This window comes from Mchenga conophoros, linkage group LG3 (genome assembly GCF_057382185.1).
Source record: "Mchenga conophoros isolate Kocher_MC1m ecotype Shallow Benthic linkage group LG3, M_conophoros_male_GT1.1, whole genome shotgun sequence".
In the NCBI taxonomy this organism is placed as follows: domain Eukaryota; kingdom Metazoa; phylum Chordata; class Actinopteri; order Cichliformes; family Cichlidae; genus Mchenga; species Mchenga conophoros.
In genome coordinates, this window is record NC_140528.1 from 45,627,731 (window position 1) to 45,655,077 (window position 27,347).

The 27,347-nt window shown below is 42.5% G+C and overlaps 1 protein-coding gene across 3 annotated transcripts; it reads right to left on the reverse strand.

The window, feature by feature from the left end:
• LOC146578982 (alpha-tectorin-like) lies at positions 1-25,587 on the reverse strand. Of its 3 annotated transcripts, none has more exons than XM_085260084.1 (20): positions 25,464-25,587; positions 24,067-24,083; positions 23,704-23,779; positions 23,173-23,270; positions 22,629-22,808; positions 22,366-22,437; positions 22,124-22,232; positions 21,857-21,986; positions 17,811-18,048; positions 17,433-17,589; positions 17,218-17,305; positions 17,044-17,106; positions 9,580-9,779; positions 9,339-9,470; positions 9,058-9,245; positions 8,199-8,341; positions 7,868-8,113; positions 7,626-7,785; positions 7,342-7,428; positions 1-1,310 (listed from the first exon to the last, which is right to left on the reverse strand). In XM_085260084.1, exons 3-19 carry the CDS (start codon positions 23,747-23,749, stop codon positions 7,342-7,344), a joined length of 2,337 nt encoding a protein of 778 aa, XP_085116210.1. In that variant the 5' UTR covers positions 23,750-23,779; positions 24,067-24,083; positions 25,464-25,587; the 3' UTR covers positions 1-1,310. The 3 variants fall into 3 exon arrangements, with proteins under 3 accessions (XP_085116210.1, XP_085116201.1, XP_085116218.1); XM_085260075.1 differs by having other exon boundaries at positions 24,067-24,086; positions 25,464-25,570; XM_085260092.1 differs by lacking the exon at positions 24,067-24,083 and having other exon boundaries at positions 25,464-25,548.
• Positions 25,588-27,347: the final 1,760 nt, after the last annotated feature.

Below are 27,347 nucleotides of genomic sequence, written 5' to 3' on the forward strand. Positions count from 1 at the left end.
TCCTTTATTTATTTTTTTGGTCTTTTGGAACAAACAGTAAAGCGTGAAGGCGACAAAGCAGAGCATCAAGTCTCAGTTTCATGTGCTGTTATCAACACTGCTGCCTCCAAAAACAACACAGAAAGGAAAAAGTCACCATGAAATCATGCTCACTTTGTACTGTGTGTTTTCTAAAAGGAAAGATGTAACTTCCATATGTTCTTGAGCTTATCAGAGCACTAAAGATCACAGTAAAGGTGATGCTGTCCTGCAACTTTAAGTGCCAATCAGCAGCTCAAATGGGAAACACATAAACCAGCTGTTTTGTTTCACTGTGACACAGTTGTTTAAAGATACGACCACAGATCAGCTGACTGCAGCTTTGGTTACAGCTGGTCAGTTTTCTGTCACATGGACTCCAGCACTGGTTTGTTTTACCTGCCTTAAAGAGACCAAATTACAACTTTGATAACTCAGCTGTGGTCCTCTCTTGGTTCTTTCGCTAATAACAGTTCAGCAGCTGTGTCCACTTTGAGCTGCATCCGGCTTGTTTTATAAGACAATCGGAGTTAAAGAGACTCTGCTTGCATACTTCACATGATTGTAATGGTCTGATAACAGGTGAAAAAGAAATCCACACACCTTCACCTTTACAACATTCAGCTACAAAACAAAGAGTAAGAAACCAGATGATCCCCTTTAAATATTTTACCCTGATTACCACCTTCTTAAAGAGACGATTTTCATATTTACTTTTGAATCACTTCATGTTCACAGCATAAACCATTTTTTACTTGATTCACTGGAAATTTTCATCATTTTGTACCTAAATCATTTTAAATTACAACAACCTGAGAAAGAAAGATACCGCTTTGGTTAAGGCCTCACTGTTCATGGATGCTTTGGACCTGTGTTAATATATTTCTTTCTATGAATATAGCCAAGAAATAAATATGTCCAGTATCCTTAACTCAAGTAAAATATCTGACAGTGTTAGTGAGATCTGATTCTGTTAAGTTTCAGGAGTGTAGATTTACCCCAGATTTATTTATATGGTTAGGCTGGAAATCACATGCAGCTCACACTCTTCCCTTTCACCAAGTTACTAATGAAACTGAAAAAAAACCATCATCTGAACTTTATCATGTGTCAAAGACGACAGTTTGGTCCTGCTCTAAAAAAACATCTGCTTATTCCAGCTGTGGGAGTTTGCCGCAGAACTGAGCTCAGTCTTTCCAACATCCAAAATCTGGCTTAGGACCAATCAGAAGTCAAGGATCATCGTGGAGGTCAGTAAGTTGTAAGTCAGTCCGAGTCACCATGGAAACCACCTGAGAAGATAAACCAGACCCCACTGTGACTGCTGAACAACCCTCAGTCCTCTCTGTCATGTCACTTCTTCCTCTCATCTGATCATCATCAGAGCTGAGATGGGCCTTGTATTGTCCTAAAGCATTTTTCTGAATAAATAAGTTCATACGTTTAAAATAAATAATTCTAAACATGTTTGTCATAAAAAAAATAAATACATGTTGTTAAAATGTGTAATTCATGCTTAGGAAGAAATCACTTGATGAAAGGAAGGCCTTCCTTAAAGAGAAAAGAAATATGCTTCAGATGCTGTTCTTCAGACACTCATATTGCGAAGGAATGCAAATCTTCAGCAAAGTGTTCTGAATGTGAAAGCACAGGTCACGACACAGTCCTCCACCACAGACCAACAAGCCTCCACTTCCAGCACAAGAGAATGGCGGGGAGAGAGCAAGCAGTCATGACCAATGTTCCCTCTAAGCTGCGCGTGTTCGCAATTGCGCACTGCTGGCATGGTCTCTGTGCACAAAAAAGCTGTATTGCACACAAAAAAAAAAACTAACCTGAATTGAAATTAAAGTAAATACGTTAACAATTCTGTTTTGCAGTGTTAGTCAGCAAGTGACTGGCTGCTCCAGTATGTGATAAGAACGATGCCACCTTATCCCATAGTCCAGCCAATGATGCTATTCACATTCGTATACACGCAGCTAATCAACGTCGTTGACAGGCTGTGACAGCGTCCTTATGTGCCGACACTGGTGTTTTAGCTAGCAAAGCGGCGTGGCTGATGTGGAGTGAAGCCAGGTTAATGACAACGTGTTATGATAAAAACATATGTAATGCTTGGTTTTCTTCCTGAATACTATTGTTGTTTATATTTACTGCGAGAAGAAACGGTAAAAACAGCATTTTAAAAGGAAAACGCTCGAAAGCACTCTCCGCCTGTGAGCAAAAACAAAATAAAAAAAACCTCACCCTTTCCTATTGTTTGAAAAATGTCGACCAATCAAAAAATGATATGGCAACATGGCTTTTAGTTGTTTAGGAAAGGGGGGAAGTTTTAAGAGTGACTACGGTGTTTTGATTTGCTACGTTTAGCGCAAATCTTGTATGGTTAGTGTGTAGTCAATAGTTGTGTTGTGTGTGAGAACAATGAGGTGAGTGTTACAGGTGTTACAGGAGTGATACATCTCCTGTTGTCAGGCCTGCAGGTATCAGGCTTTTGATGTTCTCCTTTATCTCATAGTGGACACAAATAATTTTTTGGAGTGGCACAAATAATTTGTGTGGCATCAGATTTGATGCAGAACACCTGATTGTTCTGTAAATAAATACATATTTTGAAATGTTTGTTTAAAAAAACGACTTGGCAGCATTTTAAGTAAACAGCTGCAAAAACTTTGTTGTTTTCAAAACTCAGTAAGTTTTTTTGAAGAACTAACTATATAATTATTTGCCCAACATTGGTCATTATATGCTGTATTTTGCAGACAGAGTTACAGGAGTCTCTCCCAGACCACAGACTCAGACTCATAATACAAGTCAGAGCTCTATTAAAAAAAATAATAACTGTGTTTTCAAAATTAGAGTTGAAGTTATTTTTTTTTACTTCCAATGGTGTTAACATACTACACAGGTCATGAACAAGATATATTTTAATTTTCTTTCTTTTTTTTTAATTTTAATTTTCATTGTAAGTGGGTTAAAGCAGTTAATTAAAAGTAGTCTAACATAAATGTAAATGCTGTAATTTGATTATTTTAATAAACCATGTAACTTGGATGGATTTGATGCCGGCGTGACCACAGTGCACACGTCTGCTGTTGCTCACAGTGGTCCAAGGGATCGCTCAGGGAGTTTGTGTGTTCGCTCAGACACATGAAAAATTAGAGGGAACATTGGTCACGACACAGTTGATGTCACAACAAGCTGCACAGACGTGTGCGGTCCAGGTCAGTGGGGACGTTCATGTTCCATGTCTTGTATTGGTGTACCCTAAAGGTTACAAAGACAGAGCTGTTAAGGCATATGTAATACTAGACGATCAGAGCATTTGTTCTTTAGCCAAGCCTGAGTTCTTCGAACTTTTTGACATTAAAAGTGAACCTTTCTCCTGCAATCTTAGAACATGCTCTGGTGTAGTAGAAACATGGGGTAAAACAGCTGAAGGCTTCCATATCGAGTCACTGGATAGGTCAGTAGTTATCCCTCTACCATTGCTCATAGAGTGTCAGGACATTCCTAACAATAGGAGTGAAATCCCAACTCCCAGCGTAGTGCTACACCAGCCACACCTCCAAACCATAGCAAAGTACATCCCAGAACTAGACCCTAAAGCCGAAATACTCCTGCTACTAGGGATGTGTTTTACATGGCAGATGTTTTACCGGCACAGAAGGTCAGGCAGAGAATTAATGGCCCCCATAATGCCCCCTTTGCCCAGTGCCTAGACCTAGGGTGGGTTGTAGTTGTCTGGGTCTGTCTGGGTAATGTTCATAGGCCTACAGTCAACACCCTGAAGACAGTTGTTCTAGAAAATGGCCACCCTTCAGTTTTTGAACCATGCAGCAGCCTTCTGCAACTCAAAGAAGTGCCACACACAAATAGGCCAGGTAAAGCGCCCAAACAAACTCTGGGTCAAACATTTTTTTAACCAGACAGATAACGACAATAAACCAGCTCACTTAATACAGGACACTTTCTAAAAATAATGGACCAAGCTATGTACAGAGATGTGGAAAACAGTTGGGTTTCCCCACTTCCGTTTAAGGAACCCCACCAGCAATTACCAAAAAACAGAAAACAGGTAGCCACAAGGTTCTCATCCTCAAAACGGACGCTAAATAGGAAACCTGAAACACAGCAGCATTATGTGGCCTTTATAGAAAAGATCCTCTCCAATGGTCATGCTGAGGTCCCACACCCACACACACACTGAAAAGAGGAGAAGAGTGCTGGTATCTTCCAACATTTGGAGTCTACCACCCACAAAAACCTTTACTTAACCATGTCCTCCTTACTGGCCCCGATTTAAGTAACACACTCGTCGGAGTTCTTCTCATCTTCCGGACAGAAAATGTTGCAATCATGGCAGATATACAGCAAATGTTTCACTGTTTAATGGTGCGTGATGACCACAGCAACTTCCTCCGTTTTCTGTGGCACAGGGACAACGATCTAAACAAAGAAGTTATCGAGTGAATGAAAGTCCACGTGTTTGGCAACTCAACATCTGCTGCTGTTGCCATTTATGGACTACGCAAGGCCTCAGAGTAGGTTCAAAGGACTATGGTGCAGATACAGTAAAGTTCGTGGAGAGGCACTTTTATGTAGATGATGGCTTGATTTCTGTTTCCTCTCCTGCTGAGGCTATAGATTTGCTTCAAAGAGCACAAGCCCCACTCGCTGGACCCAACCTGCACCTGCATAAGTTTGTTTCTAACTCTCAGGCTGTTTTGCAGGCCTTCTGCCCAAAAGATTGTGCTCCTGTCATTAAAAATTTAGATTTAAGTGGTGAAGAGACACAATCCCAGTGAAGCCTTGGACTAATTTTGATTTGGGAAATAACAAGAGACATTCACTTACTCAGTCACCAACTGAAACAAGCCAATTACTCGTCATGGTGTATTGTCCTCTGTCAATAGCGTCTTCGATCCTGTGGGCCTATTGGCACCTGTTACAATCCAAGGAAGGGCCCTACTCAGAGAGCTTACTTCAGAATGTTCAGATTGGGACGTACCCCTTCCAGAGGATAAACAAAGAAGATGGGAAATGTGGAGAAATTCCCTTCAGAACCTAAAAGAACTACATGTTCCCAGAACCTACACATCCACCTCACTAAGTTGAGCAAAGCACAAGGAACTGTGTTTTTTCTCAGATGCCTCTACTAAGGCCATAGGAGCCATAGCCTTCTTAAAGGCAAATCAAACAGATGGGAACGTTGAGGTAGGCTTCGTAATAGGCAAAGCAAAACTAGCCCCCCTGTCAGAACCTACAATACCAAGGCTTGAACTATGTGCAGCCGTCTTGTCAGCAGAAATGGCCGACCTCATTCAAAATGAGTTGGACTTAAACTTTGATGCAGTGCACTTCTATGCAGACAGTAAGGTAGTGCTTGGCTACATCTGTAGTCAAAAAAGTTTTACGCATATGTTCACAACAGAGTACAGCGCATTCGCCAGTCATCAAGCCAGAATAGTGGCATTATGTGCACACAGAGGAAAATCCACCAGACCATGCATCTAGGTCAGGGCTGCCCAATCCCAGTCCTCGAGAGCTACTATCCTGCAGCTTTTAGATGCATCCCTACTCCAACACAGCTGAATCAAATGGTTTGTTTCTTTTCCAACTATTTATTTATGAGTGACTTATGTATGTATGTATGTATATATATGTATATATTGTACTATTCTTAGTTAGTGTATTGTCTGTCTTGTCTTAATGTTGGTTTAAAATGGAGCACTGTAACAAAAAATAATTTCCCCCAGGGATCAATAAAGTATTCTGATTCTGATTCTGATTACCTCTTCAGCATGCCATCATGTTTGGCAAAGGCCTGATAACAAGCCATTCATTTGATTCGGGTGTGTGGGAACAAGGATGCATCTAAAAGCTGCAGGACGGTAGCTCTCGAGGACCGGGATTGGGCACCCCTGATCTAGGTCATTGTCAGCATTCCAACTAAAAAAGTCCACCTGGTTCACCGGACCACCCTTCATCCACCATCCTGCCGCAGATACAACAAAAGTGAGTGGAATGTTTGACCTGATTGAACCAGATAAGGACTCAGAAATTAGACCACAAGTAAAAACTTAAGTCACTCACCTCCAAGTACTCATCTGGACACTCATGGCTGAAGTTACAGCCATAATAAATGCAAGGTCGCTCGTCCCAGTGTCCACTGATACAGAGAAACCTTTCGTCCTATCCCCTATCCACGCTGGAGGTGAGAGTATCTACCCACATTGCAGCTAAGGCAGAAATGGACTGGGTCACGCAGAAACCTCCAAGTTGGTGACCTGTTTCTGCTCAAGGACAAGCAGGTTGCATGAAACAGCTGGCCCATTGCCAGGATCACTGCCAAATTCCCAAGCAATGACAATCGAGTAAGGAAGATTGAGGTAAAGACATGCGATCAAGGGTATGTAAAGACATTTATGAGACCGGTTACAGAATTAATCCTCCTCCTGCCAAAGGACTGATTGCATAATGTTTGTTTAACATAGTGGCCTCCTGAGGCCAGGCATGGAGTATGTTGCCCTAAGGCATTTTTCTGAATAAATAAGTTAATACGTTTAAAATAAATAATTCTAAACATATTTGTCATTAAAAAAAAAAATTATACATGTTAAAATGTATAATTCATGCTTTAGATACGTTTTTGTTAAAAGGAAAAGAGCTAAAATGTATTTCCGGTTCTGGTCAGGCACTTCCGGTTCAGGACAAGTACTCCCGCAGCTCGGTTTTTGCTGGGTAACTAGCTCCACATGCTAAAGGCAGTATAGAAATGTAATCAGATGCCATCTACTCTGAATTATTCAGGCTGGAAGTTTCTTTATACGATAGTTTACACAGATAGGTTTGGATATTGATGTATAGTTTGCTGAAATGAATGTTTTAGTGAGCGTTATGCACTTTATTGATGTAAACATGCTTCTACCTGTTGAGATGGAGTTTATTATCTGTCATTTCAGTTTTCCCCAGATGTTCATGGAGACAATTAAACAAGCTGCAACTAATCTCCAGGGTCTTGATTTGTGGTTTAACTCAGTGTCACCAACATCCTTGTTGAAAACACTACAGGCCTTCACCCTGATCCTGGACTGTCAGGCTACAGATGACACACCAAGAGTTTTCACTCACTCAGCAGTTCATTTAGTTTATCACATGAGGACAGTTCGAAACACAAACTCATTGGTGAGGAACTTAGTAAATATCTTTCTGTTGAATTAAATAAAACATTTTTCTATGGGAAACATATTTGCTACAGCACTAACAATCAGCACTTTGTCTACAAACACTTCTCAGCACTAGCAGACTGTGTCTTACCTAATGAGTCCAGGCCATGCTGATGAAGGCTTCACCTTCATATTTGGACCTGGCATATCTGCGTCTGCGAGCAGCTCCAGGACAAGTCTAAAGACAACGAGAGACAAAGTCCAGACTTTAGAAGATCAACACTGATCCTTTCATTCAGAACTGAATCTGCTGAGAACATTTGAGCTTTTGTGTCAGAATAGAAACAAGAATAAGTGAAAATAACCTGTTTAATGATCGTAACAGAAGAGAGATACATTTGATTGTGTGTGATGTGTTTGGTAACAAAGCTGTACCGGGACACAGTTGTTCTGTTTGGGACACACGTGGAGTTTGCAGTGCAGGAAAACTTCACCAGAGCCCCCGGTGAACTCGAACATGTTGAAGGAGAAGTAGTTGGAGGTTCCCAGTCCGTTTTCCTCCACCTGCACCGTCTGGTCAGCAGGGTTGGCACAGCTGCTCACAGACAGGAAAACACACTTTGTTCAGGAGTCCATGAGAGAGATCAAAACCACATGACTCTGTGAGTCTGTCTCACCCGTTTATGATCAGGTCGTATCTCGGAGTGCTGTCGGGTGATGGCTGGTCAGTGGCCCAGCAAGAGTCGGTTACCATGACGACCAGGTCTCCATCCAGTCCGTCAGACTTCAGCTCCACCCTGATCTTCTGGTTCAGCTGCACTTCAGTGCTGGACTCCACAGCTTGTGTGCGGCCGGCGTCAGTGAAAGCCTTCATGATCAGAGTGTAATCCCAAACTCCAGATGTGATGTGCTGGATCACAGAGCTGCAGAACACAAACACACTTCAGGTTTCTCTGACTCACAAACCTCATGAGAAGCTTCACATCTTAAAGTAACTCAACCACACACCTGTCTCTGATCCTGAAGGTGGCAGTCTTGATGTCCGGCTGAGTTTGGACGCAGGAGAAGTCGATGTAGACTTGGTTGTGACGAGTGATCATGCTGTTCTGGGTCATGATGGTGTTTTTGTAGATCACTTGGCTGTTGTTGGTCTGCACACAATCAGATGTTGTTACTGACTTTTAACATCTGACAATTCACTTTATTAATCCCAAAATGCACTGAATCAGTTTTATTCAATTAGAAAAAGTGAATGTAAATCATGCTCTGTTTGCTTTATTTGCACAGACACATGAAGCCACGTTAACTTTATTTTCAGTCTCTTTACAGTGATTTTAATCTGAGAACATCAACACTTTGAAGATGATGGACCTCTAACTCAGACGTATGAAGTTAAGTAAGTTAAGTTAAGAAAGTGTCCTTGTTTTTTCAGTCCAATGTTTATGACATCTTGTCATTGATTATAATCACAGATTTCATCAGAAACAATCTGCTAAATAGACACGTCAAAAACATCAAACTCATTCACTTTGTTCTTAAAAGCAACAACAACAGCTTTAGTCTCCTTTCTGTCTCTGCCTTTGACCGCTCGTGTCACGCAGTTGAGTTGAGCTCATCAAATGAAGTCACATTATTTTAACACAGCATAAACATTAGAGAGTTTCTCCTTGTACTGAATCAAACTCCTACTCTGATGTTTCTGTGTATGAACTTCACAGATCATCAACGTGATGAGAAGCCACAGAGCTCAGAGGTGAAGCTGATCCCACAGAAAGATCCCAAACTGCAGCAGAGCAGGAGAAGCTCAGCAGATGCTGGAAGATGTTTGGCTGCTTGTAGAAGGTAAAGAGGAGGAGATGAAACCCACCGTGACCACCGTCCCACAGCTGTTGCTGCTGTTGAAGCTGAAGGTCACCATGTGGGTGAGCTCGTCCACCTGACCCCTGCACGTCGGGTCGTTGAGGTGTAAGGCAGAGTAGTTGATGCCTTTGTCCGCCAGGAGACAACCGACCAGAGTGACTGAAGCAGAGTCCTGCATGCAGACCGTTGGATCACCTGAACGTCACAATATCAGTCAGAAAAATCACAGTTAGAGGTTTTCCTCCATCATTCAGCCCTGTTTTCATGATGATGTCACAGCTGTCGTACCAAAAGAGTTGTTTGCTTGGTACTTGGAGGCAAAAATGTCCCGACAGAAGCAGCGAGTGTCACCACCGACCGTCTTCTCACCACAGAACTCGTGATCGCTGCAGGTCCTGTCCTGACAGAAGGCCTCAGAGGCTACAGAGGAACACACTGATGTGTTATCTTGAAAACATGGGAGCTCTAAAAATCCACAGTTCAGGTCTTTAACAAAGGAGAGCTTATTAAGGTCTTAATAAGGTCTTACAGCAGCCGGTCTTTGATGTCCAGCCATCCAGAGTGTGGTTGTGTAGACTGCAGGCTCTGGTGTAGGCCTTCAGGAACTGACAGTTGAGTCCGTCCACTGCAGGATATTTACACAAAGTGTCGGTGCAGGCGGTTATGTAGGGCTCTGGGTCAATGTCACTGTTACAGGAGGAGAAGGGCGCCTCCTTCAGGAGATTACAGCTGTACCACAGATAAAAAAAAAACAAAACATTAATGAGAATAAAATAAACGCGTAGTGAGGGTGTGCTGGGAACGTCTAGCAGAGGCCCCAGTCCGCGAGATCTTCAACGCACACCTCCGGCAGAGCTTCAACAGCATTCCGAGGGAGACTGGGGACATTGAGTCCGAATGGACCATGTTCAGCGTCTCCATTGCTGAAGCTGCTGCATTGAGCTGCGGCCGCAAGGTGGTTGGTGCCTGCCGCGGTGGTAATCCCGGAACCAAATGGTGGACACCAGAGGTGAAGGGAGCCACCAGGCTGAAGAAGGAGTCCTATCGGGCTTGGTTGGCCTGTGGGACTCCGGAGGCAGCCGACAGGTATCGACAGGCCAAGCGGAATGCGGCTCGGGCAGTGGCTGAAGCAAAAACTCGGGTGTGGGAGGAGTTCGGAGAGGCCATGGAAAAAGACTTTCGGACTGCCTCGAAGAGATTCTGGCAAACCGTCAGGCGTCTCAGGAGGGGAAAGCGGTGCTCTACCTGCACTGTGTATAGTGCTGGCGGAGCGCTACTGACGTCGACTGAGAAAATTGTCAGGCGGTGGAAGGAATACTTCGAGGACCTCCTTAATCCTACTGACACGTCTTCCGAGGAGGAAGCAGAGTCTGGGGATGAGGGGAATGACCCGCCAATTTCCGGGGGCGAGGTCACTGAGGCAGTTAAACAACTCCTTGGTGGCAGAGCCCCTGGTGTTGATGAGGTCCGCCCCGAGTTCCTGAAGGCTCTGGACGTTGTAGGGCTGTCCTGGTTGACACGCCTCTGCAATGTTGCGTGGAGATCAGGGGCAGTACCTGTGGACTGGCAGACCGGGGTGGTGGTCCCCATCTTTAAGAAGGGGGGCCGGAGGGTGTGTTCCAACTACAGGGGGATCACACTCCTCAGCCTCCCTGGGAAAGTCTATGCCAGGGTGCTGGAAAGGAGAGTTCGTCCGCTAGTTGAACCTCGGATACAGGAGGAACAATGCGGTTTTCGTCCTGGTCGCGGAACACTGGACCAGCTCTTTATCCTCTCCAGGATACTTGAGGGTGCATGGGAGTTTGCCCAACCAGTCTACATGTGTTTTGTGGACTTGGAGAAGGCATTCGACCGTGTCCCTCGGGGTGTCCTGTGGGAGGTGTTGCGGGAGTATGGGGTGTCTGGCCCATTGCTACGGGCCATTCGATCCCTATACAACCGTTGCAAGAGCTTGGTTCGCATTGCCGGCAATAAGTCGGACTCGTTCCCGGTGGGTGATGGGCTCCGCCAGGGCTGCCCTTTGTCTCCGGTTCTGTTCATAATTTTTATGGACAGGAGTTCTAGGCGCAGCCAAGTGGCGGAGGGCTTTCGCTTTGGTGGCCTCAGAATCTCATCTCTGATTTTTGCAGATGATGTGGTTCTGTTGGCTCCATCGGGTGAGGGCCTCCAGCTCGCACTGGAACGGTTCGCAGCCGAGTGTGAAGCAGTGGGAATGAGGATCAGCACCGCCAAATCTGAGGCCATGGTTCTCAGCCGGAAAAGGGTGGAGTGCCCACTACGGGTCGGGGATGAGTTCCTGCCCCAAGTGGAGGAGTTCAAGTATCTCGGGGTCTTGTTCGCGAGTGATGGGAGAAGGGAGCCGGAGATCGACAGACGGATTGGGGCTGCGGCTGCAGTAATGCGGACGCTGCACCGGTCCGTCGTGGTGAAGAGGGAGCTGAGTGTAAAAGCGAAGCTCTCAATTTACCAGTCGATCTACGTCCCTACCCTCACCTATGGCCACGAGCTATGGGTAGTGACCGAAAGAACGAGATCGCGGATACAAGCGGCAGAAATGAGCTTCCTCCGAAGGGTGGCTGGCCTCTCCCTTAGAGATAGGGTGAGAAGTTCGGCCATCCGGGAGGGGCTCAGAGTAGAGCAGCTACTGCTCCACATCGAAAGGAGCCAGCTGAGGTGGTTCGGGCATCTGACAAGGATGCCCCCTGGGCGCCTCCTGGGTGAGGTGTTCCAGGCATGTCCCACCGGGAGGAGGCCCCGGGGCAGACCCAGGACACGCTGGAGAGATTATATCTCTCGGCTGGCCTGGGAACGCCTTGGTGTTCCCCCGGATAAGCTGGAGGAGGTGGCTGGGGAGAGGGAGGTCTGGGCCTCTTTGCTTAGGCTGCTGCCCCCACGACCCGGCTCCGGATAAAGCGGATGAAGATGGATGGATGGATGGAGAATAAAATAATCATCTGTGATCAGGTGTTTTTATCTTCCATCTGTGCTGAAGTCACATTGTTTGGTTAATTTTGATAATAGTTGTCATTGTTCTACTTAAATTTGTAAGCCTTGGTTCAAACTGTATGATCAACAACATTCTTCTGTTTCCATCCTCCTCCCGGCCTACATCTAGGTGGGGGGGGGGGTAATTGGTTATAGTGTTTAACTGCAGAAACCCTATGTGAAGGTTCTCTGTCCTTATTTAGGGAGGATGTTTACTTCTTGCCATTTATGACCTCACCTGTGCTTGTGTACCATTAGAGGGGTTAAGCCATACACAGGGTGAGGGGAGATGATCCTTTGTAATCAGGAAGTTACATACACATGCTCAGTGCCTTAGTTTAATGACATTTTATGGCGCACCACAGGGGGGTTTAACAGTGGCTGTTTGGGAAACTGTGTGTGAGAGAATAAAAGGCTGCAGGGGAGGCTGGTTCTTTTGGAGTCGTCTGAGGTTGAGGGCAAAAGTGCTGCTCTGAGGATCCGACCAGACTCCCCTTACTAGCAAGTAAAAAACAGTTAAGCTGTTTGTCTTGCTTTGTTAACGGGTGATAAGTCTTTGAACCAGCGGGGTCTGCGAGGTGCAGACACAACACACATAATTTAAGTATAATACAGAAAGATGGTGGATGCCACTCAACCTTTTTAATTTTAATGAAAAAAGAAGAAAGACAGAGGTCATGATTTTAGATCTTTCCTCTTTGGTCCTGCATAAAAAGTCCAGCATCACCAATTTAGTTGTGAAAATAGACCCCAGCCTTAAACATGACTCATATGTCCCATGTGTTCGTGACCTGTCGTCTGGATTATTGTAATTCTCTTTTGACTGGAATTAGCCATTCTACAATTGTTACAAAATAGCGCTGCATGATTTTTAACTGGTACAAATGAAAACAGAAAGAAAAAGAGTCTAGACTTTTTTAAGTTGCTTGAGGATGTTTGACCTCACATTCAAGAAGGTTCTTCAGTTCTAGGGTCAAGCGGTGGAGAGTCCCAGATTTAAGACCTGTGGGAGTATCCCCCAAGAGGGACAATCGACCCCCTAATGATCCTCTACCTAATCACATGAGCCAAGGTGTGAAAACGGGTGTGGGTCACAATCAGCCAGGGTTTTGGGTGAGCTCATTGTGAAACCTGGCCCCACGCCAAGGTGTGAAGACCAGTGCTGGGCAAGTTACTTTGAAAAAGTAATTAATTATAGTCAGTATTGGTCAAGTTACGTGAAAAAATTAATCAGTAAATAATTACTGATTACTTCCCCCCAAAAATAATCCTGTTACTTTACTGATTACTTATTTTCAAAAGTAATTAATTACTTAGTTACTTGGTTATTTTAAAAAAAACAACTATTTACAACCTGAAGAGGTGATAAAGCGATAGATCATTCAGCCCAATTCTACTTTTTCTGCATAATCCATCATACAAAATGTAATCAAATGGAAACATCTCTTTTTAAAACTTGTTTTATTAGTTTTAATCTTTTAATTTTATGTATCAACCACAAAAATTAATTATATGCAACATTCACTAACTGGAAGAAATTAGTTTAACATTTAAACCTATTTTCTGTACATTCCAGCACATAAAATGAAATATTTTTGGTGTGTTTACACTCACTCTTTCAAATAGATGCAAGTAAAACACAGAAGAAAATAAATAAAGTCAAAGACTCAGCGGTCCTGTTGCTCTATTTTCACCTGTAAAGCAGGACTGCGGTAGGCAGATTTTACCCTGGTGCAGGTGTGCCGCAGCAGTCAGTGGAAGAATCCGCGAGTTTGAATCCGTGAATTTCCCATTACGTCGTTGCGCACTCGGCGCTTGCTTGGAAGTTTAGGGATTTTTTTCGCTGTAAAAAGAAGTTTTCTTCCCACGCACAACGGACGCTAATGTTTTTGTCACTTTTTATGGAATCAAACTCAAAATAAGGTCAGTACTTCCACGCTTTAAACGCTGCACGCTCATACTCTCTCCCGCACTCGATATATTATCCATTGTTGATCTGCACACAGCTGTTGTCGCACTTGCTTACGTCACTGTCATGAGACATTCTCGCAAAAAAAATCACGGTTTTAGTAACGCAGTAACGCAGCGTTCCTACGGGAAAGTAACAGTAATCAAATTACCGTTTTTGCATTACCGTTACAAGTAACGCGGTACTGCCCATTTCTGATTATAGTTACTAGTTACATCTTCAAAAAAGTAACAGAGTTAGTAACTGAGTTACAAGATTCTAAAAGTAATGAATTACTTGAAAAGCAACTATTGCGTTACTTTAAAAAGGTTATAACTGGACATTTTAACTACTTTTGATTTTACCTCTACATTTCACCTTTAAAAACTATTTACTTTGTCTTGTTTAGTATCATCCTTTTCAGCACAACCTCAAGTGTCTGAATTTACAGTTGTTTTCTATTTGTATTAACACAATTGATCTAAAATCATACAAAAATCATAAAATCTGAGTAGAAAAATCTATATTATTTACTGTAACAACCGCAAACAATTCTGTTGAATCATATTTCATAACTTTAAATGCAAATATAAGTTGGCAATTTTAAAATCATATGCACAGTTACTTGCAGCCATTTACTCAGATTAATTATGTAGACCGCTACTTCCGTGCAGCTGATAGAAGGTGTGGTAAACTGAACACAGCTTCAACCGATGTTTGTTGAAAAATAGTAACATGCAAATAGTAACTGCATTTTCTTGTTAGTAACAGTAACGGCGTTGTAACAATAGAAATAGTAATTAGTTAGATTACTCGTTATTGAAAAAAGTAACGCCGTTAGTAATGCCGTCATTTCCATCACTGGTAAAGACGAGTGTAGGAAAAGAAAAAAGCCAAGGTTTTGGGTGAGTTCGCTGTGAAACCTGGCCCCACCCTATCATGTAATTTCTTAGGGTCAAAAGGCCCAGGATGTGAGTGGGCGGTAAGGCGTCTGGGAAGGGATGTCAGAACTGGATTATAGATGGCAGATAGTTGGTGTCGTAAACCACCTCCTCTGTTCAAAGATGGTCGCTCACAGTGGACATAGATGGCTTCTTTCACTCGTCTTTCAAACCATCTGTCCTCTCTGTCCAAAATGTGAACATGTTCAGATCTGAGCATTCCTCATTGCACTGTACAGCACACACTACATTATTAAGTTTGTGTTTAGGAGTTCTTGCATTTGGGAAGAACCAGTGTTTGTCTGAGAGTGTTGCTGGGCCTGAAGTACATTGAAGTACGTCTCTCTCCTTTCACTCTCTACACGCTGCCTGGGCGCAGCTCATTGTGGGCTCCCGTCCCTGGCCTTCACCACCTGCAAGCAATCACCTGTGGCTCCTCACCTCGTTTGCTCTCACTAAGGCAGTGATTGAGAGCACCTCGTCTGGACTATTGAGTAATGCTCGTCAGTGCTACTTTAGCCTAAGCCAATTTTGAGTACTCTTCTCATTGTTAATTCCTCATCTCTGTGTGCAGATCCTTCGTGCTCTGTTTGGAAGTTTGGACACCAAAGCCTATTTGTGAGTACGGCAGTGAGAGTGGCGGGTGTGAGAAAAGGACCATTCCAAGAGAATTGTGCTGTTCGTGTGGAGCTGTGCGAGAGAGGACGTTTCCTGATTCTTCCCTGTACCCCTGGGAACCTTGGACCCTTTCCCCTCACCTGTATATAGTGCACCGGGAGTGTGTAAATAAAATTTAAGTTTTCTGTAATTTTTCAGTCTGCGCCTGAGTCCTCCCTGTTCCATCGTGACAAAGTTCAAGTAATGTATTCTTATTTCTTAATTTAAAATAACGCAAAATCAGACTTTAGTTTGCAGTACCGTATTTTTCGGACCACAAGGCACACCGGATTGCAAGGCGCATTAAGTGAAACAAAGCAGTCAGATAAGTCAAACTTTACTCAACTCATTCTTCTTGCTTCCTCCACTTCCGTACCATTCATTAATATTGAAGTCTCTCGCAGCTGCTCTATTCCCATGTTGTTGAAGTATATTATTTTCACAGCACGTAGATTGTCTCTGGACATTTTCTCTCGTCTTGCAAGAATTTGCTGCAGCGTGGGTTGTGTTGGTTTAGAAGTGTGGGTAAACTCCTTGTACTCATTGTCATGTTGGGATTTTAGGTGCTTTATTAAATTGCTTGTGTTAAATGCACTACCTTTCGAGCTTCCTCTGGACAATTTCGCTGAGCACAATTTGCAGTCCGCCTTTATTTTGTCGTCTTCATTCACTTTGAAATAGTTCCACACGGCTGACATGTCTCGCCTCCCCTTCTCCCCCGCTCTGAGCTGCAGCCGGGGCCTGGGGGCGGGCACTCGGCGCCTGTGATTAACCCCTTACACGCCGCTCAAACAGACTTTTCTCAGACCGTGGTATCGGTCCCTGGTATCGGGGGACTTTTAACGAGTACTATATAGAGATAGATAGATAGATGGGGAGATAGATATCTATCTATATACACACACACACACACACACACACACACACACACACACACACACACACACACACACACACACCCCTGTGTGTCATTTCCTCTTTAGGTCAGTTACGATTGTTTGGGCAGTTGTTTGGTTTGTTAAGATTGCAGTTCTCTGCCCGAGTTCAGTTTTGTTTCTTTGACCTCTTTTATGAGTTCAACATTTATTACTTTTGTAATTAAAATTGTGGGGGTTAAATGAAAACCCTACCTTTCTAATAAACCTTTGACTCCTGCTTTTTTTAACTCAGTCCATCACAATGTTGTTTTATTTTTTATAGTATGTAATTATGTTTCATTTTATCCTATTGTGTTTTTCTTAATTTTTACTGCTCTTAACTTGTGCTTTCTGCCGTGACCAAAAATATTTCCCACGTGTGGGACTAATAAACGTTTATTTTATCTTAACTTACAGCGATTTGATGTTTTGTTCTGGTTCTCTTATGTTTTTGTACATGACTTTGTTCAGCTGTTATGATGTTTTAAAGTGAATTAGAAATAAAGTGGTGAGATGTTTCCTGCTGTGTGGATCAGTCTGCTCACCGTTCAGTCACACTGGTGCAGTTGATCGTGCTGTCAGCAGTCTCACTGTACTGCATCTCACAGCTAGGGGGCGACAAACAACAAAGTTCAGGCTCATTCATACAAACACAGAATATCTGCAACATCAGCAGCAGCAGCAGTCAGAGGGACTCTGAGCTTGTGATGAGGTCTTACCTGGTGGAACTGTACTCAGAGAGCCTCAGGTCACTCAGAGACCTGCTGAAGTTTCCACACAGACCCTCCACAGATGAACCAGCAGGTCCTGCACAGGATCAGGACAGAATGAGTCAGATCAGCATCAATATTCAAACTGGAGGAACACAGCAGCTCAATAAATAACAGCACAGTTTACAGTTTATGTTACATGAATTAAACTTTATCTTCTGTACTTTCTAAGAGGATCTGTGCGGTGTCTCCATCAAAGAAGACAGAGATGTTGAGGTTTGAGAGCGACAGCTTGGCAGTGACTCCAGTTTGGTCCTTAGAGAGCTGCACACCATGAACCAGCTGAGATGAGCTGCTGAGGGTCAGCGTGGAGTCGTCCAGCTGCATCACAGCAGAGACAAAGTGGTGGAAACACTGAGTGAAACATGTCAAACACACAAACAGGCTGATTTCACAGCAACAACCACTGAGTTCAGCAGCTCTGAAAGAACTGCTTCTAACAGCCCTGAGAAGAAAGATGAGAGGAGACACAGCAGAGGATGAGGGAGGACTTTGGATCAGACTCCACTCTGACACACGAACTGTGGCTGTAGGTCGCTTACCTGAACTCTCCCACCTTGTTCCAGGTGAATGTCATGCCCGTCCACACGCAGCGTCACACTGTCCAAAAGGCTCACATCTTTACGACGTCTGTCCCTGAAGTTCCCCAGAACAAGGAAGTCTGGGAGTGACGGAGTCGAGAACAGAGAGTACGCACACCGATCCTGGATGGAGTTAATCTGGCCGTGGACGTCAATGATAGTGGGGCCGGTCACAGTGCAGGTGGAGGCCAACACGCAGCTGATAAAGGCAGAAAATTCAACATTATTCAGTTTTGTTTTGTTTTTATAGCCTTAAATCACAACAACAGTTTACCAGCTGTCAGCTACTTAGAAAAGGATCCTGGTGTTATTTGTCAGAAACAGTTCATAACTTCTCTCCAACTCATTCATGTCACCTAAAAGGTAAACCTGTTTCTCCATCACCTGTTCAGCTCTGATGATTCAGTAAGGACATCTCCTGGTTTCATCTTCATGTTTCCCTCTCACCACATATCCAAACCGACATCATAACCAGCAGCTTTACAGCTGTGGCTCCAGCAAACATCAGCTGATACTAGAAATTAATATTAAATAAATTCTAACAACAGCTGATCAAGCTTAAACATGCTGCTGTTGTTCAGCGCGACATCCGCTGGTTTCCTCTTTCTGGCGCAAAGTGGGCCATAAACAAACAAGAGAGAAAAGCCGATCAGCTGATCATTGATCAGTTTCATGATTGAAGTAGAAACAGGAGGGAGAGGGGAGAGAATGAGAGAAGAAGAGGCAGCTGTGCAGCAAAGACACAGAATAACTCCAGCTTTGTGTCTTTTTCATTGTAGCTGAAGTCCGGGACAAACTGTTCCTTTTCACCTCAATAAGAAACGCGTAATATTTTCTCTGAATACGAGATGATTCTGTTTTTTAGGGGACGGTTGGCAACAATAATTAACCTTATGAACAAAATAAAGTTCAACATCAGTAACATAGCACCACCCAGCTGTATAGAAACCCCGTCACGCAGTACGAAAAAGTCAGCAGAACGAAAATAAACTCCACCTAAACTTGGTTCATATCTGACACAGATAGACAGCAGGTCATAACTTCTTACCTGAAGTTCAGTTCACCTGACACTCTCGGACCAGCGGCCGCTTCGGCTCTCTCCTCTTGCCTCCCTTTTCCTTCATCCACCTGCTGGCCTCCACCACTTGCTAATGTTACTGAATCTGTGGAAGCTCCGCGATAGCCACCACACGAAGTAACGAATAACGAGCCTATCTAAATCCCAGTAACGAGTAACGCGTTCCTGGTTTTGGCATAATAACTAGTTACCGTGCTCGTTACCACAATAATAACGTAGTTACTGTAACGCGTTACTTAATAACGCGTTAGTCCCAACACTGGTGGCTACACAAGCCAGGAAGTACTAATGACCGGATTTGGTGTGTGGTAGTAACAGGTAAATGAACTTTTTTTTTAAATTATTTGACTATATATGAATGCTTGTGTATAAATACACAAACAATACACACATGCTTTCAATTGTGTAATTTAAGTGATCTAGTAGCTCTGCTTTTGGAAGTTCTGTTCATGCTAGAAATGTGTTTTGGAGTTTGTACGTGTTTTGTCTGTAGGGGCCACCGCATATATTTATATATATAAACATATATAAATAAATCTACTTTTTTTTTACATTAGTAATTCCTTTTGTGCATAATTTTATATTATTGTTAATAATAAATTAATTAAAGCAACAAAACAACCTGAAGAGCCGGTTCGGAGCCGAAACAGCCGGCTCTTTTTAGTGAGCCGAACCGAAACAGCCGGTTCTCTAAAAAGAGACGGAAATCCCATCACTACTGGAGACGCTGTCGGGGCTGAAAAAGCTCACAGATTCTGAGCTGCAGGTTTTTTTTACTCTCCAACCAAAATTCACTGAGCCAGCAGCAAAAGAAGATCCAAACTGCTGTTCCCGTTTGATAACATCCTCATTAATTCACTCTTACCTTTGCTGTTTTGCTTCCACCAAGATAAAATCACACTTCCAGCACAGCTCTCTCTCTCTCCCCCATTCATTTGCTTATTTCACACTATTGTGTACAAGCGCTGACAACAGCTGTTTCTTTTTCAAAAATGACAAGAAAGGCTTATTTCTGCTGTTTAATACTGAAGAAAGTTTTAAAATGATGCCACATTGCAAAATGCTTAGCAAGTTTTTAATAAAACCTCTGTAACATTCACTTCAGCAGTATCAGGTAATTTTATATGTTGAGTCATGTTTTTCTTCAGTTTTCAATCTACTGCAGAATGTTTTTAAGGTTATCTGCTATAAAAATCCAGGCCAGGAAAATCTCCTTCATGTTTTTCTGTGTTTCATCCTCAGTTACTTTGACACAAAGGCATCTGCTGTGATGTTCACACCTCTGATGAAGCCTCACAAGTGTCAGCACTGATAAACGATCAGAATTATAATATTTCTGACTGTCTGAGGCAAAATTGAATTGAATCAAATAGGGAATTGAAGCAAATCTGAACATTGTGAATTGGAATCAGATCGATTATTGAAACCAGTGACGTCTCATTCTCAAACATGTAGAGAATGAGAAGTGTTGTTTTTGTGGTTTATATTTAGCCCGAGTGAGCAGCTTAGGCCTGACAGAAGTGGATGCAGCTGTGGGCATTAAGAAAAGATGAAAAGGACGATTAATAACTTTTTTGTTGAGTTAAGGCCTGATCCATCTGAAATGTATAACCAGTGCTCTGACTCGCAGCCATCAACCTCTCAGGTTATGTCTAACACTGGTCCTGAGACGGCTTCAGATAATGAGCCACAGCCAGAGCCAGAGCCCACTGAACGTGAAAGGGGGACATTTATACATTTGAAAGAGAGTGGCTTGACCAGTTTCCCTGGCTAAGATACAATAAAGTTAACAACATGATGCACTGCCTGTATGGTTGTGAGTGTGGAAAGCCCATGGCCGACAATACTGCATTTGTGAACTGTGCTAATATGTTTCGAATTGAAACGCTGAAAAAGCACCAGTGTATCCAGAAAACACATTATATGCTGTGATAAATGCACCGCCCAAGTGTCCCCTCTCCTCACTGTCCTTCAGCAAACAGGTCGTCAGAGGAGCCGAGATGATGATTCAGTTTAACATTGCCTACAATATTGCTAAAGAGTGCCAAAGTGCCAACGCACTTTAAGCACAAGCACTTTTTCAGTAACTTATCTTTCGTGTAGAACTTTGCTCTAAATAAAGAACTTTGTCTTGACGAGATTGTTAGTTAATCATTCACGAATCAATATTGTCTGTATGGACAGCAATTAAAAAAAGTGAACATTTAAAACAGTGGTGTTAAGCAATGCAGTTGAAAAAACAAGTTGGGCGCACCAGTGCAACCGTGGCAAAAAGTTAGTCTAGAGCCCTATGAAGGGAAGCCAATACAGGAGAAATCTGCTCTCTCTTTCTAGTCCCTGTCAGGACTCTTGCTGCAGCATTTTGGATTAGCTGAAGGCTTTTCCGGGAGGTTTTAGGACTTCCTGATAATAATGAATTACAGTCGTCCAGCCTGGAAGTAATAAATGCATGAACTAGTTTTTCAGCGTCACTCTGAGACAGGATATTTCTAATTTTAGAGATGTTGCGCAAATGGAAGAAAATACATGTTTACATATTTGTTTAATATGTAAGGACATATCCTGGTCATCAAAAAAAAAAAAAAAAATCCAACCATGAACATCTTAATGAGCTGCTGTTGGGAGCTGCAGCCACCAGTGGGAGCTCTCATTTTTCAAGACATCTCAGAGAAAAACCTGATGGTGGCGCTACAGGAAACACCAGCCAGACAAACAGAAGGGGTTTAATTGATATGTGATTCATCAAATAATCCAGCTGTGAATCAGCAGCTGTGTGTGAAGTTTGAGCATTTTATCAAACTCACTGTTCACTGAGAAGAAGAAGAAGAAGAAGAAGAAGCTCTTTGCTCTGATCAAAATGAGTTCAGTCACTGCTGATGTAATACTAACACTTCCTGCTTTCTTTTAAATACAAAGAAGACATATTTACATGTTGTTGCCTTGACAACGCTCCAGTGGACCACAGCTGGAGATGTTGAGGAATGCAGTCTCATGACAGGTGAGACTGAAGCAGGTTTCTGGATCAGAGCTGATCACTGCACCAGGTCGATACATCTGACCTGAGGATTGAAGGAATTCAAACACTCACAGATCACTGACTCGTTTAACAACTGTGAGCACAAACATCACCGTAACATTCAAATAGTTACATTTTACAGAATCCCAAAGGTGAGTTTGGAGCTTTAGATTCACTTACCTGAGTGTCTGCATCCACTGATGATGAAGTAATAATTTGTATATGTATAAGTATGTGTAAGAACATTCACTGTATCAACTGTGGTTCCACCGACCTGAAGCTCAAACACCTGGACAGAAACAAACACAATCAATGTTACGACTACAAAACAGAGACAACGATGTTTGTGTTAGAAAGTATTTAATGTAGTATTTAAACATTAACAGACGTGTAAAGTTGTTTATAAACACTCAGAGACTCACCGTTGGATCAGAGTTGTAATTATACAAGTACAGATATCGTTGTGTCCTATACTTAAAATGATCCAAATACGTCTGTAACGAGCAAACAGAAAAGTTTCAGACACTGTCAGGAAGTTTCCTCTAAAAGCTTTTACAAAACTGTTTGATGTGATAAAACCTCAAATTTTATTTTTGGTTTACAGTGTTTATAAAATTAATTTGTGGTAAAACAGTGAAAAGTGACACCAGTCAGATTTAACTGTGTGATACAGAAAAACACTCACATTATTGAAACGTATATAGAAGTAGCAATAATCATAATCATAATAATAATAATGATATGAATATATCGCAAAGTAAAAACTCTCTGCGCCCCGTGAACGCTCCACAACACAGTCGCCTCCAGTTTCAGGACTGAAAAAGCCGTTGAAACAGACGGTAACATTTCCAGATGTTATGTTCACCTGTGGAAAATCAGAGACACAACGAGTCAAACATCAACATCTTTTGTGCTTTGAGTCATTTACAGCTGAACTGTTGGTGTCAGAGCTGCTTAGGTTTCAGTCAGAGCTCTCGCTCTGCTTCAGGAAGCTGCATCAGGTGATGTTCACATACTCAGCATCACTGCAGAGGACATTAATGAGACTCTGAGCTTAAAGCCAGCTGCCCTCTGAGGGCCTGAACCCGTGAACAGAGAGTGTGTGACCTTCATTAACTGCTGATGTTCACTCAGTCTGCAAACATGATCTCTGCCACAGGTGGAGACTAAACAGCCACAGTGATGGAAACACAAAGATCTGCTAAAACATCAGGCTTCATCCTACTCACATAGAGCTGCTCGTACTGCTGTCCATAATACGTGATGGGACATGAGCTGATGTCCAACACTGAAGACTCAGTGAATGTCTGATAGAACCAATGAGCACCTGAAGACACAGAGACACATGAGAGCTGTGAGCTACAGTCTGTTAGCCGGTCGGACAAACAGGGAGAGCTGCAGGCTGAAAAACTGACTTCATGAATGGATTAAACAGCGTTTGTTCACCAATCAGTGTAAAGCTTTACTGTGACATCATCAGTTAGTTGTCCTTGGAAACAAACATAACAGGAAACGACAGCTTGATAGACTTCTGGATACTGAAGGTAATAAAACTGCAAAGATGAGAAGTTCAATTGAAAAAAAAATTGTTCTTTTTGTTTTGCTTTATTGTTAAACAATAATAAAAAAGAAAAAGATAAAACTTTGCTGACGATGTCAGATTATTTGTACTTAAAGCTTTCTTCATCGTCACTCTCATGTTTTTGTACTCGAGTAGTTTGAGGACACTTGAAAAATGGCTGCCAGGTGTGTGTGTTTACCTGTCAGTGCAATGAGAGCACACAGGCAGAGCAGAGGGCGGAGCATGATGGAGAGGGCCAATCAGCTGACAGATCCCTGAAACACAAACACATTTTGAGAAAACTGCATGAAATTCTAACATTTATAGTCAGTTTATTTAACTTTGAACTTTTCTGTAAAGTTAAACTTCACAAATATAAAGTTTGAAACCATCCAGAGAATACAACATGATCATGTGTTGTAAACCGGTTTGTATTAAGTTCACTTCACTTGTAGTTTATGGATTTATCAAACCCAACATTATTTATTTTATGACTCACAGAGTTCAGTATTTGCCTCGAGCATAAACATGAACATGAGCTTTGTTTCTGTAGAAAACCAACCTGTGCTGTTTGTGATTCTGCTGAAAACAAGAAGACAAAAATCAGTTATTGTAGTTTGAAGTGTTTAATGTGTCAAATTATACACAAACACAAACCCTGTCAGAGCAGTGAGACAAAGACAAACTTATAGATGGCATAATACATGATCAGCTCTATATAATGTCACACATTAACAACATCCAAAACACTTTATTCTGTAACAACAGAAAAACTCTCTGAGTGTTTTTGTGTCCACTGAGCAGTGCTGTCAGTGTCATGTGACGCTGTGTTCGGACTCTTTGTCAGCTTTGACGTGTTCACAGGTTTCTGTCACCAGGACCTGAGCAGCAGCTTTCTTTAGATAAGGTTAAATAAAAGTGGGCGTGTCTTCAGCCCGAGGCGTTCGGGGCTCCAGAATAAAAATAAATGTTTATTAAAGTAAAGATGTGTTCAGGCGTCACAGTTTATCTGGGCAGAAGTCACACTCACGTCTCTGACCAGACTACCCAATCATCACCAACCAATCACAGCACTGCATTCCTCCGACAGCACCTGTAAGCTGACAGTGTTGATTGGTCCAGGTCTGACAAACTGGTGTTTGCTAACCAGCTGAAGCTCATCAACGATGGACATGAGAAGCTTTATTAGAAAGAAAAGTGAGGGAGGGGCAGGAGGGCGAGTCACCAGCTTGTTGGAAATTCACCAAATTATTCCAACAATGCAAAGCTGGCTTTACTTTATGTGTCAGTCAAAGTTTATTTATACAGCACGTTTAAAACGACCTGTTGACCAAAGTGCTGTAGAAGTTGTACAAATATACACTGCATACAAACAGTCAGTAAATAAACATCCATCCATTCGCTTCCACTTATCCTTTTCAGGGTCGCGGGGGGCGCTGGAGCCTATCCCAGCTGTCATAGGGCGAGAGGCGGGGTACACCCTGGACAGGTCGCCAGTCTGTCGCAGGGCCAACACACAGGGACAGACAACCATTCACACTCACATTCATTCGCACATTCACACATAGTGACAATTTGGATTATCCAATAAACAGTAAATAAACAATAAATAATAAATCAGATAAAACAAGTAAATAAAAGTGTGAGTGCATAAAAAGCCAGGATATTGAGCTCAGCTCGAGCTGAAAGTAAGCGAGGTTCCTGACAGGAAACACTAACAGACCAACGGCACTGTCGTATCCATGCAACAGGTTGGGATGTTCAAATAAAATGTTTCTGTTTTACTTTAGTTCAGTTTTTTTCATTTCATTTCAGGTTTTTTTTCATCTGTCTGTGTTGTGCAGTCTGTTAACAGTCCTAACACTGATGTGTTGTTCAGCTCTGAAATGTGTCCACTGAGCCGTCCTGATGTGTGTTACAAGAGGCAGAGCAAGAGTCCAGGTGTGCAGCTCGTCTTACCTGCAGCTCTGATGGAGGATGAGGAGGATGAAGGCTGCTGCTCAGGAGGCTCTCTGGTGATTCTGCAGGTGGTGTCTCTGTGAAGAAGACGCTGCTCTCTCCGTCCGTCTCACCATATGTGAATAAAGAGAGACGGACGTGGACTCCACCTCCAACCTCAAGAGTGGGGATGGAGGTGGAGTCCACGGTGGAGACACCTGATGGGAACCTCCCACTGATGGATGCTTATTCAGCCTCTTCTTACACAAACAGGGCAACAGCAACAGGAAACACTGAAATAAGTTTGTCACTGCAGGATTAAAGACATTCAACAATAATGCTCTTCATGTCTTCTTAAAGCTCTTTGTCCTGCTAACAGCTGTGATACAACTGCATCTACATTTTGTTCACACTCTTCATGACTGTGGTGTAATGTAAAAAGACATTTGACCTCACCTATGGGCTCAAAATGTGGTCATAAATATTTTGTACTTTTTGTAAATCAGGATTTGTATGTGTAAAAAAGATTTGGATCATATCATGGTTTTATATCAGAGACTCCATAATGGTTAATGTGATGTTGACCCATGAACCTTTCACATAGACGGAGTCAGAGTTTCTGTTTCACTCATGTTGAACTTGTGCTGGTGTGGAGGCAGCTGTGACTATGGGCCCTTTAAAGAAACAGTTCACATTTCAACAGTAACACAACATTACTAACAGAAGCTGGAGTCACATTAGAAATCTTTTTGAGAAGATACAAAAACAATGCGTCTTCTTCACGGTGCCATGTTCCATTATGTAAAGGCTCTTTGTCAGTTTGACGTATGTCAGATGTAAGAGCTTTACTGAACTCTTTGAACTGAACTGAACTGTTTTCATAATACAGAAAAAAGAAGTGTCAAATGTAACAGAGCAGGAAGATCTGTGCTTTTCTCTGAGCTGATGAGGAACAGCAGGTTGGTAAATGTGTAAATACCTCTTTAGTTCCAGGTAGAAAGTCACTGAGACCTGCAGCAACCGAGAACCAGAACTTTCTTTCCTCAGTGCACTATTACTTCTGTATTGTACTCCAGACACAATTATTGATAAAGCTAAAATCAATAAAAATCAATAAAAATGAAAAATGAAAACACTGCATGATAACTGATCAATACTCTGTCCAGATAAATAGATTTTTATATGGATAATGGTGAAGGGACTGGTTCCTATATAGCACTTTTCTAATGTATATGAGCTCTCAAAGCACTTTACACAACTTTCTTTCTATGCTTGTTCTCAGTGCTACCTATCTAACACTGACACACATTCATATGTGAGCAACATGAAATTATTATCTTGACCAAGGTCATTTGGCATGAAGACCTGAGCAGACTAGGATCGACCAGCCCACCTTCTGGTTAGTAAGTGACCTGCACAACCTCCTGAGGTACAGCCTATATAGTGTGCAAGATTGATGAGATATGTGTAAGCATGTTGGACAGGGTCAGTCAGCTGACATTTCAATACCTCTGACTGGACAGAAAGCTGCATGATATGTGAAATTTGTAAAACATATACAGAGTGGTACATTGTTATACAATATAAAACAAATGTCGTCATGCTTCTTCATTCATCCGTGAAAATGGAGTCATCACCCTGACATTTGAAAGATTTGCTCTCTAAACTGCAACAAAACACAATTTTCTATAAATATAGCTTGAAGCCTTGAAGCCATGTGTTGTAACCGTGTTTGTAACAAGTTCACTTAATTTATAGTGTATGGAATCATGAATACCAAACACTATTTCCTTTTGACGTAACTGTGAGCAGTTGTGCGCTACATTAATGGCACTGTGATTATCAAAACATCAAGTTAGACCTGAGTGTTCAGTCAAATGTATGTAGCCTATCACAGCATATGTA